General features: G+C 36.8%; 3 protein-coding genes and 1 non-coding gene across 6 annotated transcripts; 3 read left to right on the top strand and 1 right to left on the bottom strand.

Annotated features, from left to right (window-relative positions):
- Positions 1-575: 575 nt before the first annotated feature.
- Positions 576-14,335, top strand: LOC149727037 (kelch-like protein 36). 3 transcript variants are annotated; one of them, XM_089890582.1, is made up of 15 exons: positions 576-733; positions 957-1,048; positions 1,328-1,489; positions 1,549-1,653; positions 1,899-2,133; positions 2,721-2,874; positions 4,149-4,241; positions 4,729-4,858; positions 5,320-5,498; positions 5,909-6,123; positions 6,449-6,556; positions 6,804-6,923; positions 7,314-7,524; positions 7,687-7,877; positions 8,159-14,335. In XM_089890582.1, the coding sequence occupies exons 2-14, from the start codon at positions 1,045-1,047 to the stop codon at positions 7,873-7,875; spliced, it is 1,905 nt and encodes a 634-aa protein (XP_089746708.1). In that variant the 5' UTR covers positions 576-733; positions 957-1,044; the 3' UTR covers positions 7,876-7,877; positions 8,159-14,335. The 3 variants fall into 3 exon arrangements, 1 of the variants encoding a protein (XP_089746708.1); XR_016386267.1 differs by lacking the exon at positions 576-733 and having other exon boundaries at positions 891-1,048; positions 7,314-7,531; XR_016386266.1 differs by lacking the exon at positions 576-733 and having other exon boundaries at positions 891-1,048; positions 7,314-7,540.
- Positions 3,580-3,787, top strand: LOC149727039 (small nucleolar RNA U3). The gene has a single exon (XR_016386317.1). It is a non-coding gene; the product is annotated as a small nucleolar RNA U3 (small nucleolar RNA).
- Positions 8,203-12,442, bottom strand: LOC149727038 (growth hormone secretagogue receptor type 1-like). The gene is made up of 8 exons (XM_089890586.1): positions 12,307-12,442; positions 11,743-11,924; positions 11,021-11,185; positions 10,282-10,434; positions 9,735-9,889; positions 9,307-9,418; positions 8,921-9,049; positions 8,203-8,425 (listed from the first exon to the last, which is right to left on the bottom strand). The coding sequence occupies exons 1-8, from the start codon at positions 12,391-12,393 to the stop codon at positions 8,326-8,328; spliced, it is 1,083 nt and encodes a 360-aa protein (XP_089746712.1). The 5' UTR covers positions 12,394-12,442; the 3' UTR covers positions 8,203-8,325.
- LOC149727036 (D-aspartate oxidase-like) lies at positions 13,764-16,142 on the top strand. The gene is made up of 6 exons (XM_089890585.1): positions 13,764-13,878; positions 14,340-14,482; positions 14,537-14,733; positions 15,057-15,279; positions 15,342-15,481; positions 15,550-16,142. The coding sequence occupies exons 2-6, from the start codon at positions 14,352-14,354 to the stop codon at positions 15,966-15,968; spliced, it is 1,110 nt and encodes a 369-aa protein (XP_089746711.1). The 5' UTR covers positions 13,764-13,878; positions 14,340-14,351; the 3' UTR covers positions 15,969-16,142.
- The last annotated feature ends 759 nt before the right edge of the window (positions 16,143-16,901 follow it).

Raw genomic sequence — 16,901 nt, 5'->3', positions numbered from 1 at the left:
CTTCTTGGTTGCATGTGGCCGTTGCGTTTACTTGTTGGTTGCCATAATTATTTACTGTGGCGCCACGTTCAATGACTATACCCTTGTTGCAGCCGGCCCCCATATTTTTATTTCAACGCAAAACTTATACAGTGTTTTTAAACTATAAACGTAGAGTCTTTGAATAAACATTTTCTTTATTACTTGTTTTTATACCGAAGCGTGTATGTTCCCTAAAAAATGCAGTTTAATCTAAACTTTCTTTATAGTTATCCAGCCAATGCTAGTGGTTTAGACTTAAGAGAACACTGCAGCTAGTTCTCTGTTCTAGTTCTCTGTTTTAGTTCCTGGGAGACTGAGATGCACTTTGATATTAGTCAAAAATCGGCTTGAAACAATGATTGCATTTCAATATAGTTACGCTTACGCACATAGCAACTCATACAACATACGGGCTAGCTGCAGCGGTTAATTATTATTTTGCTGCTCGCATTTATTAAAAGCCGCAGATTTTGTAGTTCGACATGAAAAATTGTGCAATATTGAAATTGCCGAAGTATTTATGCATATATACTGTAGGTAGGCTACTGATACAGGCTGTTTTGATTTTCCACTTTAGGGGCATGTGCATCTCTGTCAGTATTTTTAGTTTGCACTGCCAATCAAACATAGATAACTAAACAAATTCACTTAGAAATCCTTGAGGGCTCCCGAAAGATGAGAAATCTTTTGTTAATTACTTCAAGTGCTTCAAGTAAGTGGTTATTGGATCCAGCATTAAGCTATCCGTGTACGCCAGCAGATTTATGCGCGTCTAAAGTTTTTATTTATTAAATATAACAGTTTGTTGCCAATCTATACTGGTATTGTGTGTAATAATGATCAAGTGTTATTCTCATAATCGAAATTTATTTAAATTTAGCAGTCAAGAAGATACAAATTTGTTGCTGTTTTGTCAGTTCTAATCATATTTTCAGACCAGTCAGCGGCCGGTCGTGCTTGGAAATCTTAAAGAAAATGTGACGTTACAAGTTGGAATATTGGTGTACAGCTATATAATACTAAATGGGTGAGCTGCTGTACTTATAGTATTCAATAACTTCGAAACATTTTTATAGAAAAGTTTTAACTGAAAATGCTGGAAATCGTAACTTGGAACTAGTTTTGTTATGCTCAAGCTGTCAAGCAACTTTTTTGCAAGGACCTGCCGTTTAGACAAGGAAACTCATTTATTACAGCGCTTTCTGTAAAAATAGCTTGTATTTTGTTATACTTTAGTAGTTGATATATATATATATATATATATACACACAGACACGCGAAATTGAAATTAATCTATTATTTTTAGGTTCGTCAGCCTCGAAAGGGCGTCACTCCGGCACAAATATTGATCAGAAAATAGTTTCAATTCCGCACCAACATTCTAACGAGCATATTAACGCTTTGGTCAAAGGATTGTCAACTCTGAGAAAGACATCGACGTTATGTGACGTCACTCTTTCTGTAAATGGTGACTACTGACGTCATGACCGATTTTTTGAAAATTATTTAAAAATTGTTTTTACGCAGAGACTGAAAAAGGCCCGTTGAATAAGTATCATGCTCACAGATGCGTTTTAGCCGCTTCTAGCGTTTATTTTCGCGAGAAACTGGGAGTCTCGGCGGCCGAATTTGGTAAGTACAGTTTTTAAATATAGAGCGGGTAAGATGGACACCGTTAAAACATAATAATGTCCCATATTTCCGAATAGAGTTTTTAGAACGCCCGTTTGGAGTTGTGAAGATACGGTTATATAATTCTGTAAATATTCTTTGTTTACTGCTAAATGGGACGATTAAAGAAACCAGTAACCATCTTACCCCAACATACTATATTTTGCTCTATTTTCACCATTTTAAAGTATTGTGTGCATTTGTAGACGGGGAACAACCGCCAACCCCTGAAAGCAAAACCACGCCTCGAAATGACGTCACAACTGATGACGTCCCAATCGATTTTCCGATTACCCACAAAGCGATGGAGACGGTACTCCAATACATTTATTCAGCAGTGTTAGAATCTGACCCACGAGATATCCCGAACGTTGTGGAAGCTGCTGTTAAACTGGGAATTGATTCACTGAAAAGGAGATGCATCGCCGAGATACAAAGCGGGTATGTATACTATAGTATGAGTGTAGAACTAATTGCAAACGCTAGCCTAAACCTTTTATCCTGGCGTGCGCAGGATCCTATAACCATACAGAATGAGTGCAGCTGATTTACCCTTGCGTGACTGGGCAACGACAGTCTTTATTTATAACATAGGTGTAAGGTGTTCTGTTTCATATACACCTTGTCCCCGCTTTCGAATTGTCACCTATGTAACTTTGTAGGTGATTGTTTGAGCAGATATTTTTAGGGATATGTGTGTAAAACTTAGTCGCCAATTTAACGTTAAAACTTTAAAGAATAAAATAACCAGTATGACGAAAACTGTTTTGGTGTACTAAAGCTAGCAGAAAATATGACAAATAGCGGTTGGGGGAAGGTGGGACACCTTTTCTTTCCATTCTCTCGTTCCATTTAGTAGTAAACAAAAAAAAACATTCAAAAAAATTATAAAACCGTATCCTCACGACTGCCATAAATCGTTGTTAATTGTTTAAAACACGATCAGGATGTTTGGATATTATGTGCTAAACATGTCCCGTCATCCCCCACCCTACTATATGATAGCACAATGATGATCTTTTCTTTAGGTTCCAGCTCGAATATTTCCAACGTATTCTGAAGTTATCAGAGCAATTAGATCTGTCGGAATTAAAAGACTTTGCGCTCCGAAAAACAATTGGACAGTTTGATGAGTTCGTTGACACAAATTGCTTCTTGGCGCTCACAGAAACTGACATGCAGGTAGTCTGGCTTATAAAACATAATAATACAAATAACTTTATTTGTCTCTTTGATTGCGGTAGCGAAATTAAAAAAAAATTAAACGAAAAGACATTATATTGTGGTAGAACAACAGTTGGTAAAACACGCTTACAGTTAAAACATATTAATTTTTCTAAGGGGGCATACAAACGAATAATGAAACTTTGTATATATATGGATAAAGATGATCAAATGTACAGCACTACCGCAGTAGTATTGTAGTATTATAGACATCCTATACATGCCAGTGTCGCGTCAGGGAAATCCCCATGCGTGAGACATGCGCACGCACGCGTCTACATAATTCGACAGCGTGGTCGAATTTTAAACGTTTGGTTTGACGGCGATCCTTTTATAACACTGATAATTTCTTTCACATGTTTTATTTTTTTCTTTCACTTCTAGAAAATCAATTTATTTTTTTAAGAAATAAAAATATGAAAGAAATCCTGGACCAACTTGATAATTCGTCTTAAAATTTTGAACTAAAAAAGACATACGCGTGAACTGTAAACATAATTAACTTTAACCAACCTAGAGCATACCATGGCTTTAGTCTGATAAAGCAGGAAACAATTAAACGTATTTAAACTGTGGAATAGCGCTTTAGCTAAACTCCGCGGCGCCCCACAAACGCTAGATTATTTCCATGATTCAATGCTCGCTTCTGAGCGGTGTATAATTAAGATCATGCTTTTAGGGATCATTTCTATAGTATGCATCTTGAAAACGTCATTCAATTTTGACGATACGACAACTACGATGATGAGTCGTAGGGTTCCCTTCTGAGCATGAAGCTTGGCTTATGCGACTTCGGTCACTACAGCCTTTGAGGAATGTTCTTACTGCTTCTTTTGAGGTAGTAAGAGGAAGGGAACCCTTGCTGAGTAGTTTTTAAAAATGAGTAATTTGAAAGTGTATTATCTTGTCCATTTAGTAGTTTTAGTTGGTGCTAGTGGAGAATATTCCCCTCACCTTATTTGCTAGCCACTACTCCGTAGGTGAGAAGTCTCTTCACTAGCACCAAGTTATTTTATAGTATATACTTGCTTTGGTTGGGCAAGTTAGTTTAGAAGCGTGTTTAATTATCAGTTTCGTGCGGCTTCGTTGCGGATTATAAATTATTGTTACTCTCTTTAAATGTATTGACATTACTTTAGTTTAACTTAAATTCTGTTTTACTGTGGGGCTAGTAGTTTCTCCAGTACATGAATATAAAATGGAGTGTGTGTTTTTAAGTGTATCTAACACAGGAGCTGGTGAACCACAGAAAAGGAGTTTTATCAAACGAGTGTGTGATTCCGGAATTACAGATGTTTAACAGCATTCTAAAGTGGTCAACAAAGGTACATAACACTACAATTCTATTGTGTATGGGTGAGGTCTTTTAAGGACCTTGGGTTTAGGCCAGGTTTTGCCCATTACCCAACACTATTGTGCCTCGAAAGTGAACTTAGAGCATGGTTCTATTCTGTATGGGTGAGATCCCTGAGGCTTGGGTTTTAGGCAAGGTTTTGGGCCATGACCCCAACACCCTTGTGCTTCTAAAAGGGACATGCTGGCAAAACAGTTATTATTAGAGCACTCTTATCAAAGGTAAATGTACTATTTGTAAATGCAAATGTATGGCCAAAAAGGCAATACCTTAAACGTTTTTTTGTTTTGTGATTTTAAAGATCCGATAATAGGGTGTTCGCTCTTTCTCTAGGGCACAATTTAGACACATACGCCCACAATGGTAGCAGTGACAAGCCTGGAGTAAATATTTAACATATTACTGTTACGGACACTGTCTTTGCGCGCTGTTTTACAAAATTCTATATTTATTTAAAGGATACGAAAGAAAGAAAAGAGTCGACTTTAAAATTGTTAAAATGTCTTCATTATGCAAAGATCCCACAATCGTCACTTACTAATTATGTTCTTGCACAAGATATTGTGATGCAGGACAAAGAATTATTAAGTATATATCACTTTTTTAAGGATATTTATTAAACCAGATACAATTTACTTAAATTTTTGATTTGATAGTTATCTGTGTAACCAAATAAAAACAGTCTAATTATCGTGGAATATACATCAAAATTTTACACAGATAACCAGGGTGTATTATAAGGGTAAAACGGCTCTTCTAAAAATTTTGCGTTTTTTTTATTTCAATTAAATGTAAACATGTATTTAACTAAGCATGTATTTATTTTTATAGCATGTTTTAACAACTGTTGTTTTGTCGCGAAATCCTATCGCTTGTAAAGGCGAAGATACAAAAAAAGTTATTATTATTATTATAATATTATATTATCATTATTGCAAAAGTAATAAACTGCTATAATTCACATATATATAAGACCATAATATTGGATTATTAATAATCTGTCAAATTCTTGCATCTTGAATTTAAAATTACCTTGTTTTAAATTGCAGCAATAATTGAAGGACTAATAGGAGAAGATAAAAAGAAAATCCTCCAAAGATTAAAAAAACAAATGAGCACCACAGCGCCACCTAGTAATAAGAATGGTGGTATCGGGGATGGGAATTCCCCTCTACACAACTATGTTATTGTAACTGGAGGGAGGCTTTATGACCAGTTTACTGCACAGGTGAAGGGCTGTATTATTTGGATAAATTAATGTAAACTTTTTGGATAAAAAGCTTTTTCAACCAATTAACGTTAAGTATTTACGTCGGTGAATGAATGTCATTTCCTTTCTATTTGCTCTTATTCAAAAATACTTTCCATTTCCTATTCTTTGCGACCGAAATGAAAGAGACAAATAACGAAAAAATAGTTAGGTTATGGTGTATAGTATGATTATTTGTAAACTTTTGTATTTTAAATTAGTTCAAGATAATATATGCTACTTATTCAACGTTATTTCACAATTTTAGATAAAATTTTGTACAACTTTGAAAACATAGTATTAAAAAGTACAAGTTTACCAAATCATATTTAGCTAATTTTAGAATATGCATATTTTATAGTTTAATTTTACATACCTTTGTGTATAAGATTCAAGTGCTGAATCATAAAGACCAGACGTGGAAAGAGCTGACTCGTCTTCCGTCTACCCTTTGTCACCACTCGGTGGTGGTAGTGGGCAATGTATTGTACGTAGCTGGGGGTGAAGACACGGCCATTGCTGGAGTAAAGGGGCTGTCATCACTGTGGGCTTATTACCCCATGAAAAATGAATGGGAAACACTGCCGGATATGATTCAAGGAAGGTACATGGCAACACTGGTCTAATTTTGTTTAAATTTTATATAAAACACCAGCATTTTTTTAAGAAAGCGTCTACTATTGTATTTGCACTTGGATTAAAAGAAAAATATTGTTTGCACTTATTTTAAAAGAATAATATATTACCACGTTTTGTGTAGATATTATAAAGTAAATGACTTTACATTTGGGAAAGTTTTTAACAGAAAGTATCTACCCACACAATGTTTTCCATATTTCTAAATTTCAGGTATGGTAGCAGAAGTAACAGAATGTATATATATATTTTAATGAGTGTTTGCTAATACAGTTTTTTGTATCCCTATAAAGGGCTCACTTCTGCATGAGTGCACAAGAACAATGCTTAGTAGTAGTGGGAGGGAAAAGCAGCAATGTCATCAGAAATTCGGTGGAAAAATTCTCAATTTTAACAAAAAAGTAAGTTAGTCCAGCGCCATGGCTTTTTTATTTCTTTCACCCTGTACCAGCTTACGAGTTACCACACATGTAACTTTGTAGGTGATTATTTTTTTCTGTATCGCTGACACCTGAATTCATAACCTATAAATAAGTTAGAGGCAGTCGTACTAACCACCGTGCTATGAGTATGACGCCGGTCCCATATGTATGGGATATACCCCTTATGTATAAACTTGCGTTTCACAGTCTGTAAATTTGTATTTAGGTGGGAGTTTGCAGCAGTATTGAAACAGCCACGTTATTCTCACGCTGGTTCAAGCTACAAACATGATCTTTATGTTAGTGGTGGAGTTGTGAGGAAGTCTTCTACTCAAGACATGCTAAAGTAAGAAATGCTGTATAGCGTGGCTTTCCGAACTTTTGCCCACAGATCGCCTAAAAATTTAGGCTCTTAAGATTTTCTGCAACCCTTAATGGTAAATGGTATAATATATGTAGTACTTTGTGTAAAATTAGTATATGGTAATCCCTAAAGTTAGTTACTGAACCCACTGTTTGAAAAGCTCTGCTGTTGGGTGATATGACAACTCTGCTCAACATTCCAGGTCTCTCTGTGTACCACACTGTAAAACCTGCCATTAAAGCTTATTTTAACAACTTTTGTTTTTTTGTTGCTATATCTTGTCTTTTCAATTTAAATATTTTGGAATCTCCGCTACCAACCTACCATAATGGAAGAGACAAATAAACTGTTGTATTATTATTATTATCATAGATACAACATTGCAACCAACCACTGGGTGGCAGTAGCGAAGATGAAGTGCGCAAGGAGTTGTCACACGATGGCAGCAGTGAGGGATAGAATTTACGTATTTGGTGGCGAGAATGAAACACAGGGTGTTATACAACATGTGTCTACTGCCATCGAGTGTTATACACCGCAGTGTGATCAGTGGCACAAGGTGGCGCAAAAGACCATATCTCAGGTAAAAGGTGAAAAAGGTCTGTATTTTTGTTTTAAATATTTTTCAATCTTCGCTATCGTAATCGAAAAACAATGAAAGTTATTACTGTTGCTTATTGTTTCCTGTAAGTTAAAACTAATCATATTTTCTCAATTTCAAGTTGTTTTTTTTTTCAATTTTTAGTGCGACAAAGAAAGCGCATGTACAGAGCTGGATGGGTTGGTTTACCTTGTTGGGGGTTGTAAAACTAACGTGACAGACCACAGGATTGACACTGCCAGCTACAACCCAGAGAGTGACACTTGGGCCACACAACCAAAACTGCCACGTAGACTCAGAGGAGCCGCTTGTGCTGTGCTTGCACTTAAATGAAGGTATGACTGTGAATGTAACTTCCTTATTTTCGCATGGTGGGGCAATGACAGTCGTTGTAACATGGTGTTCTGTTTCGTACACCTCGTGTCCGCTTACAAGTTACCACGTAAGTGGCTTGTGCGTGATTGTTTTTCCGATTTTTATGTTTTAATCTATGGCTGATAATTTGGACAACACATTAGTGACCACTGGGTTAAAGCAAAGTCTAGAACCCTTAACCTGTAGGTTAGCTGCTGACTGCAGTGCTATGTTTTTTAAGCAACAGTACAATTTTTTACAGATCTTCAGCAACCGCATCGATTTAACAGCTTTTAGAGTGAAATGTATGAAATATATACTTGTATTTATGAAAGGACCCAAGAAAAAAAATCTTTTTTATTTTGTGGAAATCACATTAGATATAGAAAAGGACAACGAAAGTATTAGGAAAGTTAGTAAAGAATCAGTTTATGGTGAATTTAAATATCTGTGTTGTTCAGTTTTATAGTAGATTATTGCGTTTCTTCTGATTAACCTTGGCGTTCGTTCTCTGTTGTATTGGCAAGTCCTACAAAGTAAGTTATTTATGTTTAGGTATGTTGGTATAGTTTTAATTAAATAATATATAGTTTTTGTTACAATTTATCTAAACTTTTTTTTGATCTTTATGCATTTTGTTTTTATCAGTTTACATCACATAATTTTTATTTATCTTTTCGAAAGTAAAGATTATATGTTTCAAAGAACGAAGAGAAGGAAATCAACATCAAAACAACAGTTGTTAAAAACGCTATGGATAAAATACAGTGTCAGTTAAAAAGTGTGGCTGTTGCACCAAATTTTAGGGAATGCATGAACCCACGCGACTCGTATAATAGACACCATTCTTTTGGTTAAATAGGTATTTTGACAAAGGAATATAACTTGTTTAATCCAGTTCCCTTTGGGTTACAGGCAGGCGCGCTTACTACTGTGTTATGGCGCCGAAAAAGATCGTCTTTATTTATTCATACGTCTGTATACGACGAGGCGCGATATATCAATACACACGGTATTTACGTACCTGATTCGCATCAGAACTTCTCTAGATGCGTTTCGCATTTGTACGGAAGCTATGTTGTACAACACCGGATTGAAGCACTCTGATAAACGCAAGCAGAAAAACGCGGCAACATGAAACCAGTAGTCGAACCTGAAAACAGACTCGAAGTTATATTCCAAAACGTGCCGTTTAAAACTGGAACTCAGTTTATTCATGAATATATAGGCCTGCTTGTTTTTGCATTCAGACATGATATTTCTGGTATAAAGAGTGTCCTTTACAAATACATATCCTCATATGGCGGGGAACAAAAGTATTTTCAACACGGCGTTAGGTTTCACCTGGTGCCCGCTTACGTATTGGTTACAAAATGGCATACATCCTCCATGTGTTACGTCACCACTTACGTCACATTTTTGACGCGTGTTCTGGTCGTCCACATCACGTATGACGTCATTGGAATGTAGCCAATCAGGAAAGAGGCGGAAATCAATGCAAGCTGGACGGCGGCTCTTTTCTCTGTAAATTTTGTTTACGAAATGACACCGAAAATCGACAGTCGTTATAAACAAAACGACAGCCGTTGTATAGCGTGGGTGTTTTGTTTTATACACCTTGTGCCCGCTTACGAGTTACCACGTAAATAACCCAGATAAAACACGGGTTCAAGACTCGTCGCTGATATCGTTATGGGCGTATTTTTCCTTGGAAGGTACACCTACATAGACAATAACTCCAATCCAATGCTCTACACTTTATAATGTTCTTTTAAATTGTCAGCCATACATTAAAACAACTATTTTGGTAAATCTTTGCAATCAGTGCCGATTCTTACCTTTTGTTTTTCTCTGCTTGCTCTTATGCGTTGCTACCACTGGGTGGCAGTACATCTCCCACACAATAAGACATGACGTCACCAGAAGTATGAGCATCGGAAGCAGAATAAACAATGACGAAACTACAGTGTAGTAAACGAGGTGCCGCGTAACTCTGCAAATACAAAAGCGTTAGCTCAATCTGCAAACTGCTTCAAAAAGTTTCTTTTTTCGTTCCTTTTGGTGATTGACAAAGAATATTTACAGAATTAAACACCCGCATCCTTACGAAAAGAGCGTTGTTAGTTGTTTAAAATAAAATCTGGGAACAGGGGAAGTACCATAGTAGCGTGGAGAAAGATGGGACACCTTTATCCGCATAATCTCCAAATATTCTGATCATGTTTTGAACAAATAAACGGTCAATATGGGAGTTGGAAGGTTATGGTTTATAATTCTTTGTATTTTCTTTGTTTTCTACCAAATGGGACAAGAAAATAGGAAAGACAAGAATGAAAAGGTGTCCCATCTCCCCCATTGTACTATATATGTATATACGTAACTTACCCATCGTTTTCGATTTTAATGGAACACATCGGCCAACAACTTCCGACGTGATGGTCTTCTGATTTTTCTGCCACTTCGTAAAATGAACTGAATATAAACCCACCAAAGATGATTGACACAACCCAAATAAATACAAGCCAGATGGTGACAGTTCTGCAACGAGCGTATAATTGCTGGTTAAAACACACATAGTTTCGTAGTAAGGCTTCAAAGTGCGTGGAGCTTCGTTAAAATTAGCTCTTGAGCTGTCAATTTACTTTGATCATATAGTAGGGTATATAAAATGACTTTTCATTCTATTTTACTTTCCCATTTGTTATAGTAAACAAAGGACAAAGAATTATAGAACCGTTTCCTTACTACTCCCATGGAGCGTTGGTAATTGTTTAAAACACGACCAGGATATTTGGATATACACTATATAGTAGGGTGGGGGAAGATGTGACACCTTTAACACATAATTTCCAAATAACCTGATCGTGTTTTAAAGAATTAATAACGGTCTGTGGAAGTCGTAAGGATACAATTTCATAATTATTTGGATGTTCTTTGTTTACTACCAATTGGAAAGAGAAAACAAAATGAAATGGAGTCCCATCTTCCCCCACTCTACTATACTATGTGTAGTAGCTTTTTATATTCATCATCATAGGCCATAAAAATTCAATGAGGGTTATTAACTGAACAAAACTTTGTATTTATATTACTAAAAGACTTTATAAAACACTTTTTTCCCTACCGCATTTTAATCTTTTCGAAGAGAGATGGCCATTTCACGCCAATGAATCTCCACACAGCGAAAGCAGCAATATGCATTGCTGTACAGAATGAGGTAGATTGGTCGCTGAACCAAAACAATTTACAAAGGAAGTCGCCCCATTCCCAGTCGTTAAATCCCCATGTCCTGTAAAATTAATTGCGGATATAAGCTATTATATAGTAGAGTGGGGGGAAATGGGACACCTTTTCCTTTTATTTTATCTTCCCATTCAGTAATAAACAAAGGTATTTGGATATTATGTGCTACAGGTGTCCCATCTCCCCCCACAGTACTGTAAAAATGTCCTCTGTTACGTCTGCTACCAGGCATATAGGATTTAAGACTGTGTTACTTTCTTTTTGCGGGATAGGTAAATGGGGGCACCTTTTCATTCTATTTTATCGTTCCATTTGGTAGCATGGCCTACTCAATACATTTATTGTATTGAGTAGGCCATGTTGGTAGTAAACAAATAACATTCAAAGAATTATAAAACGTAGCCTTACGACTCCCTTAGACCGTTGTTAATTGTTTAAAACACGATCAGGATATCGTCTGGATATTCTGAGCTAAAGGTGTTCCATCTTTCCCCACCCTACTATGTCTATAACATCATTAGTAAAGGAGAAAATAAATCACCGTAACAAATTATCCTCACGCGAGTTATATTGCTATGATAGTTCATTACTCAGTTAACCAACCTTCGGTAAAGCCACAATGGCGACGCAATCAATCCAGAAACGAGATCAGAAACAGCGAGGCTTAAGATAAACAGGTTGCACTTAGTCATCATTCGCTTTGCTAAGCAGATTGCTGCAATTGTTAGCGAGTTACCGAGCGTAGTCCAGATACCAAGGAATGCTACAACAGACGCAATGGCAATCTGAAAGAAGTATAGGACTTATATAGTAGGGTGGGGGCAAACCGGACACCTTTCATGCTATTTTCTCATCACATTTGGTAGTAAATTAAGAATATTTAAATAATTATAAAACCATATTCTCACTACCACCATGTACGGTTGTGGATTTTTAAAACACGATTAGGATATTTAGACATTATGCGCTAAAATTGTCCCATCTTCCCCACCCTACTATATACGGGAATTGTAAAACTATACGGCGGTAAATAGTTATTTATAAAGAGAATACATCATTGGTTAGTGCACGGTATGCTAGCATTAACAATTGTAAAAAAAAGAAAATAATGTCAAAACTTGGAACTTGTTCCACCTTACGGCACTCTATAGTAGATTATAAACAAACCTGTTCGTTCTCGGTGGCAGGTGAACTTCTTGTTTTGTAAACTTCTACGGAGTCATGGTGACGATGGGTTTCATTTAACGAGGTCATCTCAATCTTATAAATGCCTTGTATATATTTCCAAACAATTTTCGAAGTATAATACTGTATTACAGGAAGCCGTTAACACCTATAACATCCTATAAACCCTGATCGTGTTATTTTGAACAACTAACAACGCTATTTTAGAGTCGTGAGGCTACGGTTATATATTTCTGTAAATATTCTTAATTTACTACCAAATGGGAAAATAATACAAAAGTGTACCATCTTACCCTAACCTGCTATATACTGTTGGGCTTTTCTATTGAATCTATAAGCGCATAAACCTCTGCATTTATACATTCCTGCTGGCAAACGTGTCTGGAATACCCGACATAAAACACCGTCTGTTCAACAACATGTTATCTGTACCCAGTTCATCAATCAAAATCAAGCGAATTTACGTCAACCAAAATGGAAACAAAAGAGCCGCTAATTACTAAGTATAACATTACAGGCACGGGGCATACGGTGTCGTCGGTCGTTCCTTTGATTTAGCAATACTTCTACTTGTTTGTCGTTCGATATCTATACACTTTGGTAACTGAGACGAATAAATAATTGCGACATAAGTTGCCTTGATTAATTTTCGTGTTTTCCAGTTTGCCAATTTCCTGTTGTCGTTTAAATTTGTTGTTTAACAAATTTCAAAAGAACTGTTAGCCTATATACCTTCAGGTTACTGATTAGACCTACATATCTGGCGTGCCTGCTCTGTAACACTGTAGGTCTTGGGGTAATGAGCAAACAGTGGCGTCAACCCCAGGTTCGATGGCGCGGCTAAAGACCTCACCCACAGAGAATATAATACTTTGGGGTAAAGATGGGACACCTTTAGCACATAATACCCAAATATCCTGACGTTTTTTTAAACAACTAACAACGAACTATTAGAGTTGTGAAGATACTTGTTTTTATTCTTTTGTTTGTTCCTCTTTTACTACCAAATAGGACAAGAAAATAGAAGTGTCTCGTCCAGTGAATCACTAAAAGTTGAAAATGAACTAACTTTGACTGGTGTTTACAAATTTCAGAATAATTATGCATAGATTTGACTATACTTCTATATTTTGACGGGTGTAAGTCACGTTCGCTGGTGTGCAATTACAACCGCCGTCCGCCTTGATGTGTCTTTCGAGAGAGAAAGGAGAGAAAGGAGAAAAGGGCAGTTGGGCAGATAATAGAAGAAGGTAATATGTTGGTGCCTGCTGCCTGATAATCGAACGATTGCCGCAAAGGCCGGTAATAGGGAGATTTCATATCTCGGATCTCGACCTAAAACGTAACAAAGTCGGTTTTTATTTTGTTTTAGATATACGTAGTTTATTTTGGTGCTTTTATAACAGTGTTTCGGGTTATGTTAGTGTTTTTATTACAGTGTTTATATCTGTAGCTGTAATACACAAACGGTAATGTGCTGAGTATAATGTTTGTGTATCCGTGGTTTCAGCATGTACGTTATAGGTAAACAAACATTGTACAAACAGTATAGGGGTGAGTGACAAGACTAGATTAATGGTGACTAAGCAGCTTTAGCAAGCTATTGTATGGTTTGTAGATTGGTTTATCTTTCCGGCAAAAGTAAATATAGGAATAACAGAATACGATATGTTGTAAACACGTGTGAATGTAACTTCCTTTGTCCTCGCGTGGCCGGATAACGATAGTCGTTAAAACACGGGTGTCCTGTTTTATACATCTCGTGCCTGCTGACAAGTTACCACGTAGTGTCTTGCCGAAAGATGCCTACTCCTTCAACGGTAGCAGCAACGAGACAACTTAGCTGTAACCCAAGAATTACAATTTGCCGTGTGTAGATGTTATTTATATGGTACTTTTCCGAGTTTTACGTATACATACAAACCGTTTGCGGCATACGTTTGTAAATCTAAGCAACAGTTCAAACTTTTATGTAGCATATTTTTCGTTTTTACTTTGACTGTATTGTTTATTAGAGTGCCGTAGGCATGGACGTTCCAATTAAAATAGACGTCTTAGGCGCTGGAATAAATGGACTGGCATCAGCCTACTGCTTGGCAAATGAATTTCCCAAAAGTCATATCACAATTACGGCAGAAAGGTTTACAGGCACGACAAGGTACCCAAGCAGTTATAGATTTTTATGGAGTTTTATTCACTATACCCCTTTCAGTGACCATGGGTTTGGAATCATTATGAATCGTACTTATGACAAAATATACGATAACTCCGACGTCACCGGGTATATTCAAAAAACGGTGGAACATTTGAAAACCGTTGACCATAAGACATCATGGGACTTTGGTCTTAGGACACGAGAAATGTTGTGGATTTATAACGCTCAGTCGCCCGAGGACGCAGAAGAGAGAGGTATTCTGATCTGTACACATAATATAATTTCTAAATTAACTTAAAAAGATGTGTATAGAATAGTGTGGGGTAAGATGGGACACCTGATCTGTATACATTTTATAATTCCTAATTTAACCTAAAAAGATGTGTATAGAGTACTGTGGGGTAAGATGGGATACCTTTAGCACATTATATCTAAATATCCCGATCATGTTTTAATCAATTATAAACGGTCTATAGGAGTTATTGTGATGGTATACGATGTTATAATTCCTTGGATGTTCTTATAGGCAACAGTTGGCTCATTACTCTATTTTAGCTACACTACTTTTTACTTTCAGTTCGATTTTTCGCACAAACTTGCCTGAGTGTGCGGAAGGCGACAGACGAAGAACTCGCTAAGTTAAACTACGATAAAAAGAATATTCTAAAGTTGCAACCGGTGTTTGATCTTCCTCTAAACCCAGGGTCGGTGTGTTACTTTATGGCCAAGGTTTTTGTACTTGATACCAGTTTCTACTTACCTTGGCTGCGCTCCCGCTTGTTAAGTTTGAAAGACATGACGTAAGTGTGACGTAGGTATGACGTATTGCAGACAAGTAAAAATTTAAAAACTATGATTTTAGAACTGGTCAACCAAGAGTAAATTTTGTTGAAAAGAAGGTGTCGCGCTTTAGCGAGTTTGATGAAGCAGATATTATCGTAAACTGTTCAGGTGTTGGCGCACGGGAAGTCGCAAACGATAAGGCTGTGACGCCAGTACGAGGTAAATCTGCAAAGTGTAACCTAGAGAACCATGTAAACGTCATATAATAATGTTCTATATTATTTCAGGGCAATATGTTCGAGTTCGGGCACCCGAGAACCTAGTCCTTCATACGTACTTGCAGTTTTCTGACCACTCGTTTGTTTGCCCTCGTGTCAACGACACATGCCTCGGTTCTGTATACCAACCTGGCCGAACCGACACGGCGATCAACGCCGAGGATACAGAAAGTCTTCTGCGGCGATGCGAGGTCTTTGTTCCTGATGTGCGCGAAGCCGAAGTCGTTGCCGTGGACGTAGGAATTCGCCCAGCAAGGGTCGGCGGTCCAAGAGTCGAAGTCGACCCCCAATTGTCCCCAAACGACAGGACAATTGTGATTCATAATTATGGTCACGGCTCAAAAGGAGTTGCCCAACATTGGGGCTGTGCGCTTAAAGTAACGGCCTTGGCAAAAGAGAACTTACGTAACTTACAATCGAAAATGTAAACGAGGATTCGCCCGTTACCTCTGGGTTACAGCAGGCGCGCTAACCACTATGCCACGGCGGCTATCTAAAATATTTTAATTGCAGATGGTACATTTTATTTATTAATTATGCATAAACTGTTCACACTTCTTATATAATTTATTGTAATGAATACAATACAAATTCTTAGATCATTTGTTGCTCATTTTTGCACAAGACAGATTATGAAAGGTTTACTCATCTTTAATTTTCAAAAAAAGGTATGATTAGGTAAATTTTAAACTACGAGTTAGTACTTAAACCACAATGAGCACGAATAGACGCTTAAAGAATGTCACGTACTTTTTTCATTTAGGCTATTTTATTTATTCATATTAGCTTGAGATAATGACACTTCTGAAAACAAGCATTACAGCGCAATGGTTACGTAGTGGTCTCGCTGCATATACTGTATAACTCACTGAACTGCGTTTTACAAAGCTGACATATCTTTGAGAATTCTTGCTGATTCCCTCTACATTGTCTACAAGCTTGGCGATATACAGTAGCCTGCTGTTGGGTAAGACGGGATACTGTTAGCACCCAAATCCTATATTCCCATATCGTATTTTGAACAATAAACAACGCTATTTTAGACTCGCTGGGTTACGATTTTATAATATTCTATTTTTACTACCAAAAAAAACGACCATAAAAACATGATCCATCTTACCCTAAACTAAACTGTGGTGTATAATGTTGATAACCGTGTACTATAAAACGTCACGGTAAATCTAAAGCCAGCTGAAATTAAATACTAACCGATTGGTGTTTGTTTCATTAAACTGTGGTTTATTTAAAAATAAAATGTCTTGTACAGTCACTGCAGAGCACCAAAAAGAGTTTTTTTTTTATCTTTAAAATGACTTGAAAGCGAGCCATTAGACGTGTTTCTGATAACGTATTTAATGTTT

Source organism: Ciona robusta, chromosome 12 (assembly GCF_009617815.1).
Source record: "Ciona robusta chromosome 12, ASM961781v2".
Taxonomy (NCBI): domain Eukaryota; kingdom Metazoa; phylum Chordata; class Ascidiacea; order Phlebobranchia; family Cionidae; genus Ciona; species Ciona robusta.
This window is presented reverse-complemented; position numbering and strand designations above follow the sequence as displayed.